Source organism: Cydia pomonella, unplaced genomic scaffold, assembly GCF_033807575.1.
Source record: "Cydia pomonella isolate Wapato2018A unplaced genomic scaffold, ilCydPomo1 PGA_scaffold_205, whole genome shotgun sequence".
Classification (NCBI taxonomy): domain Eukaryota; kingdom Metazoa; phylum Arthropoda; class Insecta; order Lepidoptera; family Tortricidae; genus Cydia; species Cydia pomonella.
In genome coordinates, this window is record NW_026907845.1 from 430,195 (window position 1) to 442,652 (window position 12,458).

General features: G+C 37.2%; 2 protein-coding genes across 2 annotated transcripts; both read right to left on the reverse strand.

Moving 5' to 3' along the window:
* Nucleotides 1-1,160: 1,160 nt before the first annotated feature.
* LOC133533787 (uncharacterized) lies at nt 1,161-6,359 on the reverse strand. Its single transcript, XM_061872836.1, has 5 exons — nt 6,340-6,359; nt 5,912-6,011; nt 4,923-5,037; nt 3,088-3,167; nt 1,161-1,714 (listed from the first exon to the last, which is right to left on the reverse strand). The coding sequence occupies exons 1-5, from the start codon at nt 6,357-6,359 to the stop codon at nt 1,550-1,552; spliced, it is 480 nt and encodes a 159-aa protein (XP_061728820.1). The 3' UTR covers nt 1,161-1,549.
* A 1,078-nt stretch (nt 6,360-7,437) lies between these two features.
* On the reverse strand, nt 7,438-9,532 carry LOC133533788 (uncharacterized). The gene is made up of 4 exons (XM_061872837.1): nt 9,514-9,532; nt 8,491-8,682; nt 8,074-8,147; nt 7,438-7,786 (listed from the first exon to the last, which is right to left on the reverse strand). The coding sequence occupies exons 1-4, from the start codon at nt 9,530-9,532 to the stop codon at nt 7,613-7,615; spliced, it is 459 nt and encodes a 152-aa protein (XP_061728821.1). The 3' UTR covers nt 7,438-7,612.
* Between the last annotated feature and the right edge of the window lie 2,926 nt (nt 9,533-12,458).

Genomic DNA, 12,458 nt, shown 5'->3' on the forward strand with positions numbered 1-12,458 from the left:
GGCACTTGTTCCGTGTTCCACACTCTTAACACCAGACGATCGGCACAATTTCAATAGTTTTGCGAAGTTGTCCGATGATGGTAGAGTAAGAGCGTAGGCATTTATCAGGTGGACGTACTTATTGTATGTGATTGGTAAGCGCAGTATCATAAGACGGTCATTGACACCCTTGGGTAGGCTACTCAGGTTTCTTGCCAAGTCGTTGAGCCCACGCCGTTAACTGCTCTCTTGCCAGCAGGACGTCCACTCCAGTAATAAATGTAGCCTCCAAGTAGCTCGCATAGCTCTCCACAACCGCTCAGGTGGGTTTCACTTATTGCAGCTTTATCGATTTTGTGTCTAGCCAACTCACAAGAGCTGAGCCCGCAATTCTGCTCAGTCCTGGTACGCGAATTTACGCCAGCTTTCGCCAACGCCGAGCTCACGGAGAAATACCTCCACTCTATCTGCCCAACGATAGTTAGGATGAACAACAGGAGCAAGTCCAGTTGGTCGACCCAAGTATGTTCTTTTGACTCAATGTAGCTACTGACTAAGTTCATTTTTTCAACAATAAAAGACTCATACAATTTTATTATACAACCGCAATAAACTAAATACAACATTACTATTATGGTTCCCATTACTCAGTCATTTGATGATGTGTAACATGTATTAAGGTAACAATATATTTATGTATACCGTAAAACTACCCAACTATAGTCCAATACTGCAACTATGGTCCACAAGTTCAAAAGGAAATTAAGTATCTATGCCAATGTTCCTTGTGGTTTACTCCTAGTTTTACCTTCCATTTATAAACATACTTTGCCTTAGAACTACAAAAATATAGTAAAATACACACCTGAACGAGAAAAATTGAGTTTATTTGTGGACCATAGTTGGGAGCTTTGGACTATAGTTGGATGGTTTTACGGTAGTTATATATAAATATATTGTCTGTTCGTCTAGTTAGACGAACTCTATTTCATTGGGGCTCGTACAGTCGCCATGAGATATATGAGAGCGGCCAAAGTGGTCATAAATATCTGAACACGCGCTCTAACGCCTTCACAACAGAGGCGTGTTCAGATGGTTGTGAGCACTTTCGCCGCTCTGACATATCTGATGGCGACTGTACACACAAAACTATGGAAACGCGGAGTAGTCAAACAAACTAATAACCGTCAAGATTCTTTATTTAAATAAATACAAGTAAATAACATTCATTGTACAATTTGTGCAACATTAAAATTAATATTCAACTAGACAAAATAAAGTCCTCGAATTTAAACTGTCAACCGCATGATGTTGGAAGGAATAGGTACAATATAAAGAAAAATCAGGAATAATAATAACACAATGGTTTGAGGGTTTTCAAAAACTTGACGGATTGAAAAATAACTGCTGGACACTTCAGTGCCATTATGTTATCACTCGACATTATACAAGGTAGAGATAAAATACCTAATCATAATTTCGATATTTAAACTTTTTGGTGTTAAACTTCATGTCGTCGTGCACCTATCTGCGATATACATTGAATAGCAGAGATAATAACGTGAATTACTTAACAGTATTGGGTGCCGTCCAGCTCACAACCATCGGGACAGTTACATACCACTTTGGCCGGGGAGTACTGGCCGTTACCAATATCGATGGTCGGTACACAGCCGGTAACGTGGCTGCAGACTCTTACTGTCTCACCAAGCACCGGACTTGGCTTGCAGTAATCCTAGAAAAAAGCACAAAAAAAATGATAAAAGTGTTTGTTTAAGAACTGGAACAAATAATTACTTGCACGAGCATTCATCAGCTGATAGATGATTTAGATGACTTGTATAGTTCCCAAATATAAATGAAAAATAATATATAAATTTGACCTCTGTGTAGGTACAAGTGTTTTGATTATATCTAACCATACTCCGAGGGGTGAATGACCATAAACGTAGGTGATACTAAACAACTTTTACAATGGACTAACATCAAAAACGCAAAAAAACTGCTACTTGTTAGCTCAATGATGAAAGTTGTTCAATATGATCTAACAAAAATACCCTGTATGTTTCCCAATAATGTGTTAATTTAAGAAATAAATAAATAAAAATAAAATAAATAATTAAGACATTAGAAGAATCTTTAATTTGTAGTTCAAAAAGTTGAATATTTGAATGTAGATATCGCCCATAAGGTAAATTATGGGTTCAATGCGCAACAAGTTTATTTATTTGTGACACACACTTTTATTTATTACTGACCGTACTTATTCACATTTGCATGTCTATCGAGTACTTTTTACGAGGCCTTTGTATTCGATGTAAAAGTAATATTTTTTGACTGAATCAAATACCAGGAAGTGGTTCATATTTGAGTTACAAGATTTCAAGCACACATATACACGTAGACGGAGTCGGAGACGTACTAAACGCAATGAAGTGCCGGCACTTCATTGAGGTGCGGAAACATTTTGTTAGAGATACCGACTCTAGTACTATACTTCAATGTTTGTCATACGACCACATAATCAAAGTAGTAGTTTAGGTTTAGTAATAACACACTTTCATAGGTTTTGTAAATAATTGACGACTTTAATTTTTTCATACAAAATAATTCAGCAAGCAATGTATCACTACTTTGTTTTAACTCAAAACGTCTCATTAATGACGCGGTGGCGTCACAACTGTCACAAGTGATCAAGATGTACGATATACATTGCCGCTCGAAAAAAAATCAATAAATAATTATGCTCTGGTACTAAAGACTAAAGTAAAAAAATATTTCAGAATTGTTTTATAACACTTAAACCTACGTCTAGTTTAAGTGTGAGTTTATATCAAAATACTCACTGTTTGCACGCAGTGAATTTAAATAAAAGTGTGTCAAAATGAGAAATGTTGTCAAAATGTGTATTAGCAGGCGTCTACAGAAAAAGGGTAATTTTATATAAATTAGTTTATAAACACATAGTAAACCATCCACTAGAAATAAATTTAGAGGTGATACCTGAATGAAATAATGTTTGAATGCAATATTTTCTATATCTTTTTTCAAGTACACACGTAGGTAAATAGAGAAAGTAACTCCGACTAAATACAAAAACATACTTACCGAAATAACGACGTCCTGCTCTTGGTCTTGCCCCGAAAGATGTTTCGAGCCTATTGAGATTGGGACTTCAGTTTTGTGACCTGTTAAACAATCATAACAATTATAATCCAATTACAATTGTATTTATTACAATTATTAGTATTATAACCTAAATTTATTAAATAAATAAATAAATATATGCAAATTGACTAAGTCGCACTGTAAGCTCAATAAGGCTTGTGTTGTGGGTACGTAGACAACGAAATATCTGTTGGCTGTGGATCGTTAAGTCCACCAAGCCATGAAACTCCGAGGTATCACCGCCATCATGATATGCCTAAGATTTGTCCAGAAATATCATGATGTTCCCTATAAATAACACGGCAGATCAATGACAGCATGTGTTGATGACAGTAGCTGTGTCATCTGCGTGAAAAATGGCGGCACGGAAAAAGAAGTTACTGAAGAGAAATGCATTTACTGTAAGTTTCACTTGTCAATTTTGTTATAAGGCACGATTTAAGTAATAAGAATATTGTTGTTGAATAAAATAAAATAATTACTTTACATAATTCTCATCTTTTTTAATTAGGAGAACCTACTTATTCAATTCCTATCCTAAACAGCGCTAGTCAAATCGTCAAACGATGAGGTTTGAACGATATGGCTGGTGGTCGCTAGTCAGACATACATATATGTAATAAATATTCTAGGACATTATTACACAAATTGACCAAGTCCCACAGTAAGCTCAATAAGGCTTGTGTTCAGGGTACTTAGACAAAGATATATATAATATATAAATATTTATAAATACTTAAATACATAGAAAACACCCATGACTCAGGAACAAATATCCATGCTTATCACACGAATAAATGCCCTTACCAGGATTTGAACCCGGGACCATCGGCTTCGTAGGCAGGGTCACTACCCACTAGGCCAGACTGGTCGTCATTACGTATTAATATACGTATATATACACACACAGCTGGTACGTTTACTTGTTCCTTCAATAGATAAGGCCAAATTTAATTTCCGCCCACGAATGCGTCAGCTGATGGCTGTACGAGTACCACGAACACGCACTATGGCCTATAGTAAGCCTCCTCTGGTCCGCGCTCTTCAACTGCTTAACGCGCTCCTCGCATCAGCACTGGAATGTGATGTTTTTGCAAATGGTTGGTCTGTTATCTGTAGTGAATGTATGAAGTTCTGTGAGGCAATAGATAAACGTGAGTCAACTGTTATGTATTACATTTGTATTTTTAATGTCTTTGTTATGTTATTGATTACATAATTGTATACCCTTTTCTATGAATTCCACAGTGAATTGGTTGTAACTGTCATACTATGAAATTTTTTGAATTAATAAATAATATACACATATATTTTTAATACCTACTTAATACATAGAATACACCGTATGACACTCAGGAACAAATTATCCGTTCTCAGCACACAAATAAATGCTCTTACCGGGATTTAACCCAAGTCCATGGGTTTTACAGGCAGGGTTACGACAGACAAGCCAAGAGCGGTCGTTAAATACTAGTATAGGTCCATTTTACACAAATCGACTTAATTCCACAGTATGTAAGCTCTTTGGCTTGTGTTGTGGGTACTAGACGACGATATATATAGCTTGTAATATATGACGTCGTATATATACTTATATAAAATACATAGAAAACATCCATTACGGGCAAGTACGAATGAAATGCACAATAGCTGAAAGACATCATTTAGATTTCATTTTGATGTCAGTGTACGTTAAAATTCAAATTCACCTGTGGTGACGTCAAATGTGTCTGGATATGAGTACAACGACGCTAAAAATGTGACTATACACTTACCAACTTCTTTCGTGACGCATTCGGCGTCGGCGGCGGCGAGCAGCGCGGCGAGCGCGAGCAGCGAGCGGGCGAGCAGCGACATGGCGGCGGCGGCGGCAGCGGCGGGGAGGGCGCGCTGGAGAGACTCGACTTTATACAGCACAACAACAGCAGACCAAAACCTCGCTCTTGAATGCTTGTCCGATGTTTTATACCATGCGACACCGGCCGTGGGAAATCGATAAATACATACAATTATTTCATATTTGTGATATTCTAAATGAACAATTAACTGTAACAAATTTAAAGATATGAAATTTGACGCAGTCATGAACAATTTCCTCGCTTAATCGTAATCATTATAATTTATCAGAAAACAATGGACTTAAAGGTATTTTATTGAAGGCCACATATTCCTCGCATCTATTTGCGCAACATGTAAAAAGCGCATTTAAGGCCAACTTATGGGAAGCAATAGTATAGTTATCGAAATAAACAATGATAAAATTACCTGTAGGTACTTAGAACGAAAACTAATTAAACCGAGTGGATCGTGTTCGGTTATATTTAGGTGTTAAATACACTAATCTATATGTTAATATACAGGATGATTCAGAGGATATCTATATTATAAATTGCGCAACACTTTTAATTAGCTCGGTCCAGTGCTTTAACATCGGACAATCGAACCTATTAGCAATTTCATTTAGAATGCTGTTGGGACTACATCTCACACGACTTAGTAATGAGACTATATTTTTCCGTAATATAGTCTGAAAACTATCCGTGCGAGCTGCCACAAACATACCCGATGCAGAGCACCTGCTAGGCAGCCCCATCAGCATTCTAAAGGCATTGTTGTACTGTACGCGCAAGGCGTTGTAGGCTCGTTTCGTGTACCGGACCCACAGGCTGCTCGTGTACAAGGATTGACAATATGATTTAAATAACGTGATTTTTACATCACTTGAGCAACGAGCAAACCTGCGGGTAATCATGTTACTCCGAACCGCCAACGCCCTGCGCTCCCTTTCGATGTCCAAGTCATCCCTTAGGTCGCTCGTGAGGATGTGCCCCAGGTATTTTACCTTATCTACAACCTTTAATGGGCTAGAGTTCAACAAAATAGGTGGTACATGGTATGGCTTGATTTTACCCGCATTAAACACCAAAACCTCACTCTTTTTAGTGTTGTACTCTAGTCCATGGGTCAAGGCGTAGGCTTAACAGTGAGCAAGCAGCTGCTCCAACGCACTGACAGACGGGCTCAGTAGCACCATATCATCGGCATAACTTAGGCTATTGACACAAATGCCTCCCACATAGCACCCAGCATGCATGCCACTCAGCCCGACTATCAGCTTGTTGATATATAGGTTGAAGAGCTTCGGTGAAGTGATACCACCCTGTCTTACCCCACATTCAAGCCTATACTCACCGGATAAGCTGCCCGCCCATCTGACCTGGTTTACTTGATTGCTGTACCAGTGCCTAAATAGTCCCACACACTCCGCCGGTATACCTGTCTCACTTAATTTTTGCCAAAGCAGATCATAATTAAGTCGATCAAATGCCTTGGACAAATCGAGGAAACAGGCATAGACGGGGGTTTTCCTATCAGTATAATACCTGACCATTCAAATGAAAACAATTAAAATTAAATTACACAATCAACATTAAATATCAATAAAAATCATTAAAATTAGAATTAAACTGCACAATAAGCATTACATAAAAATACAAATAAGAGAAGTAACATCAATAACAAAATTAATTTTCAATAATTTCAGCATTATTAATTTAGTCTATAATGTATAAAAACTTGAGGTTTCTATCCAAATAAGTTCAGCATCCTCCTCTCTCTTCCCTGTGAACACTGAGCATGTCTCATTGAGAGACTACACATACTCATGATCTAAATGTACCTTCAATGCTAGGACAGATAAATTAATTTTAATTGCGCGCAAGTACGGTCACGTCTGAAAATATCGATACGAAAAAAAGTGCCAAAAATATGTATACACGACTTTATTGCCCATATATTAAGGTAGTGTACTTATACATATTTTTGGCAGAAAATAATCGATGAAATCCTTGTACAAGCCTGTAAATATCGATTTAAACATAGCGCATTTTACTATACACCGCGCCTTAAATGATAAGTGACTATAATAAGGATTTTTTTAAATAAACTATTTCACACCATGAACGAAATAAAGCCTAAATAATTATTAGAAAAACATAGATAACAGTAATTTTTTGACACGATTTCTATTTAATAAATCGGCTAGAAATAAAGCAGGTAGGTTAATATAGGTAATTACGTACTTCAACAGTTTTCATTTAAATTCCGTATTGGCAAATCATTTTATTTATTTAAACTTTATTGCACAATAAAACTAAGTACAAATGGCGGACTTAATGCCTTAAGGCATTCTCTACCAGTCAACCATAGGGCAAAACAGAAATTCTCGAATGTCGATGCAGGGAGATGTTTTACAACGGCCAAGCTACGATTTTCAGTAAAACAAATAAATGAAAATAAATCTTTATTTAAATACACATGATTAAATAAAATATCCATCAAATCAAATAAACAAAACTGCTTAATGAGAGCTCACAGCAATTCAAAACTAGTGCCCATTACATTTATAATGGGATTAAAACACACATTTAATTCAGTAGTGAAATTTAATGGTGCCTGTCTGTAATTAACCACAGTACTCGGTGACATAAGCTGTACATCCAGTGGGGTCTGGACATTCCACTTCCCACGATGTGCGCAAATCTGTTTCGTCGTTGAAACGCGGATCATTGACGTTTATTTTGTTGGTGCATACAGTTATCTCTTCGCCAACCTCTCTCAATGAAGGCGGGCACACTGGCTGGAACAATTAATATTTTCAAAAACACATAAGTAACTTATTTTTTTTTACTTTTGGGGATAATTTATGTATTTATTTAAGCTTAATTGCACAATAAATACTGTACTGTACCAATCGACCATAGGGTTAAACAGAAATATGGAACTGTGCGTGGTGAGATAAATATTTCAGAAAACTTAGCATAATTATTAACAATTTAGCATATTTTCATTCGCTAGCATTTTAAAATATCTAACGGCTTTATTTTTTGTTACTATCTAAACGAAATAAAAAAAAAAACTTGTTACCACAGTGTTTATTGTATCCCTCGGGTATCGTACATAAGTCGGAGGCAATACAATACGATGATTAGTTTTATGACCTGAAAATAAAATAAAAATCCCATCAAGAACGTCATTCAAATTAAATGCTTACCCCGCAGCCCACAAATCTACCAGTAAGTATAATTAAGTCAGTTGATTTATCTATATTTATCAATTAGTAGTATCAATTCAACAACAATGTGAATATTTATTACCTATTACCCTTAAATGGGACTGAATTTGCTCTGTTTAAATTTTTATTTATAAAGATTGTGTCTAGTAAAAGTACCTTGAAATATTAATACAATACAAATAATCATTATTGCACACGAAAGGTGGTCTTATCGCTAGAAATCTTTACATTTCGTTTCAAAACATTATTAGTACGGAAATTGTGGTTACCAATAAGCTTCGTGACGCATTTACGAGAGTCTTGTGCGTCGGCGGCGGCGAGCAGCGCGGCGAGCGCGAGCAGCGAGCGGGCGAGCGGCGACATGGCGGCGGCGGCGGCGGCGGCGGCGGCGGCAGCGGCGGGGAGGGCGCGCTGGAGAGACTCGACTTTATACAGCACAACAACAGCAGACCAAAGCCTCGCTATTGAATGTATGTCTCTTGTTGCTATCGATGTTTTATAGATCGCAACTCCGGCCTTAAGAAATCGATTAACACATGCAAATGCAATGATATTCTAATTAAACTTAACTGTAAGGAATTTAAAGGTAAAACATTTGATGCGGTCGTTAATTTTTTAGTCAGTCATAATCGTTTTAATTAAGTCTCCTGTAAATAATGGCCATTGATTAAGTAATGAATTGAAGGTCACATATTTTTCTCCATTATTTACGTGGCGTAATCAGGCTCGGACATGTAAAAACGCTTCTGAAGCTACTAACGGAATAAACAATTCAATTTGGCACGCAATAGTACTTGCGATAAGTAAGTGAGAGAAATTTCCACGCGTGAGTCATGTCAACTAAAAAATGGCTAGCAACAAGTCGGGCCATGCTCTGTGTATGGTTTGTAGTTACCGTTCCCTTTCCGCTTGTCACCTCTATTAGTATTGTTCTCTGAGATCCCTAACTAATATCTGGCACATCGTTAGCTATCAACAGAGCATGTCATAAATTAAGATGTAAGCTATTAAATTGAGGTTCAAAACAGAATGGCTTTGAAATGCAGTTTCCCCACACACAAACAGCACCTCATTTTACTGTATCAATTTATAACTGTTAAACTCAATACCAGAATGCACTTCCGAACGAAAACATGCCCTATGCCAAGTCGGAGTCCCGCACGGCAGCTCTAATCCCTGCCGGTTTCGCTTCGCCCCGAAGCACGGGCTTATGAAAACGCCGACCTAATGAACTGCCTCTATTCTCTAACCTATTCCCCACAACTGCTCTGTATCAGTTTACCTTTTCTAACCTGGCCCCTGGGACAACATGCTAACTTTACCAAAACTTCCACCAATATAGAGACCAACTTTGCAAACGACTTGCTTATATAAATAAATAAATAAATAAATAGATATTATAGATAGATATATACCACATACATAGAAAACAAATATCTGTGATAATTACACAAATAAATTCCCTTACCGTGAGTCGAACCCAGGACCATCGGCTTCATAGGCAGGGTCACTAACCATTAGGTTAGACCAACCGCCAAAACAAAATGGAAACTTAGAACAAAGTGAAGGTGTCATTATACACGTCATCATGTTTTCATATCATTGCAAATAGCGGCTTTCGTATATTACGAGTATTTATTGTCACTGCGAAAAGGTACCAACTATGTAGTAGTAGTCGCCCAACCTACGGAGCAGGGTGTCTCAGATTCGAATTTGTATGTAACACTTTATTGTACATAAGACAGAATAAGATACAATAAAACAAAACGTTTGCGATTGTACAAAGGTGAACTTATCCCTATAAGGGATTTATTCCGGTGATCTTTGAGCAATTGAGAGTGAAAAAGTAAAACATGAAAGATAAACGAACACAATGTACAAAATAGTAAACTGTGGTTCAATTATTACGCAAGTAAATAATATCCTATACTATAATTTATAATATATATATATCCTGACTTATGGATGTTTATTATGTAAATTTATTTATGAATAACTAAATAATATATGTAATAAGGGACCGTGAGCGTTGCCATCTGCCATATTGTGGCCGGAATCGGAATTATATACATGTACATTTACACGTCACGTGTTTTCTTGTGCATAGTATCCATTTTGTGGGCTACATCGGAACATTACACATCACATTTACTCCTCGCGCCAAAAATCTGATGGCTCGTCTCCTGTGCTGCCTCCTACCGTTCATGCACGCTCCCTATTGCAGCGCGATATTACTGCTGCAAATGTCAAAAATCCAGGCAGCAACATCGTTTTTGACATTTGCGCGTGATTTGTTTTTTGGGGTTTCGTTTTTAAGGTTCCAAAGTCAACTTGTCCATATCTTAGCTTGCTGGCTTAATCTACAAAGAAAAAATAAAATCTTCTACTTCGTTAAAATTAAATCTTATGTATATCATTTTCAAAAAACACTCTGTCCTCTCTCTTTAGAAATACTTATTTAATTCCGCTACCTTATAGACAATAAAATGAGGGCCACTAAAATTCAAACGAAAATTGAACATTTCAACAACTCTCCGTCGAAAGTCGAAACTCTATCAGCTTCAGTATTTAAAACAAATACTTTTACAGCCTTTGTGCTGCTGTTGGTTTTGGCAACACCACCAACTGTCCAAGAACACCGACGGCTCCCGACTCCTCCAACTTATCTACTTGCGTTGGGGGAAGAAACTGTTTACTTTTTTTAAACGCGCGATTTAGTGGTATCCCCTATAGAGTATTCCAACCCGCAGTGTCTCCAATTTGTATTAAATTTTAGCGGTGACGATAGGTACGTAATTCGAAGTTTTAAAATCTGATTGATTAGATACTTATGACGTTATTCATAAATGCGCTACGTGTCTTAATTAGCTATTAATCGTTTGTCTTAATCTGTTATTTTACTTAACGTATTAGTAAAATTTTATGAAATAATGAGTTTAGGGTCGAAAACTTGTATGTAACACCCAGGGGTGTTGTAGAACTTCGAAGTTGCAGGCGGCCATTGATTACGTTGACCGTTTACTATCAGGCGGCATTGTCTGCCACCGACGTGGTTTAAAAAATAGACAGTACCTACTCGGAGTCTATAGTTGTATCACATATGCTTGTATTGTGTGAATGTGGTACACTGCAGGCAATCGAATGAACATCATATCACTACACCTTATAAAACAAAGTCGCCCATCGCGTCCTGTATGTTCGCGATAAACTCAAAAGCTACTGGACGGATTTTCATGCGGTTTTCATTTATCAACAATGAGGCAGGTTTATTAAGGTTTTAACTGTGCGAAGCCAGGGTGGATCGCTAGTATCAAATAAAATAATATTCTGCTCCAATATTAATTAACCTACGAGTATAATCTTTCACAGCTGCTATGCTACGAATGCTACTGTTCGCGTTTTTCAATAAAAAGACACGTCAAAATCGCTTACTTTCTTTCTAATGTTAAAACAAACGTACTATACCGCTACGCCGTAACACCTAGCATAGCTTTCTCTACGCAAATGATTGGTTCCTCCGCCTCCAACATGGGGCGCGGTATCAGCTTATTTATGGTTCATTGAGAGTTTTTTTTTTCAATGAATGATCAGTTTGTACTTTCATATTAACTTGACATAACACTCTATGGATATTACTCGTCCCAATATAGGTATTCACTGCTGCTGTTTAACGTTCGAATGCTTGTCCGTGCGTTCTTAAGACAGTGAAGGGTGTATTCTCTCCGTGCTGAATTTATTCAAAAGCCGGAGCTAAAACAAATTCCCAATAGTTGCGGAGCTCAGACAGCTTGTTATTTGACATCCACTCTACGTTATTATGTCTACGTTTAGCATTCTAGACCTCTGTAGGTACTTTATTTATTTAATAACATTCACTAACGAACTTCAGAATTATTTTATCCTTTAACATCGCACGAATCAACACATCGATTTAAAGATCTTTTTTTCTCAAAAGAATAACAATAACTCGTAAATACATGAGAAAAACCACAACAATCAATTACTATATTAAATTAGTGAGCAAACATATCCATTCGCGCTGCGCCAGTAAGTACAGTAAGCTGTTGAGATAACTGTCCTCCATAAGGAAGGGGAGGGGGGCTCCCTTCATAGAAACTTGGGGGGGGTCAGTTACGTCTTACTAGCTTACTGTACCTACAATACAATCTATAATGAGTTGTGCGTGACAGTCTGACATTTTGTTTTCAGTAAGTATCTTGTCTCTAAGTAGTAATTC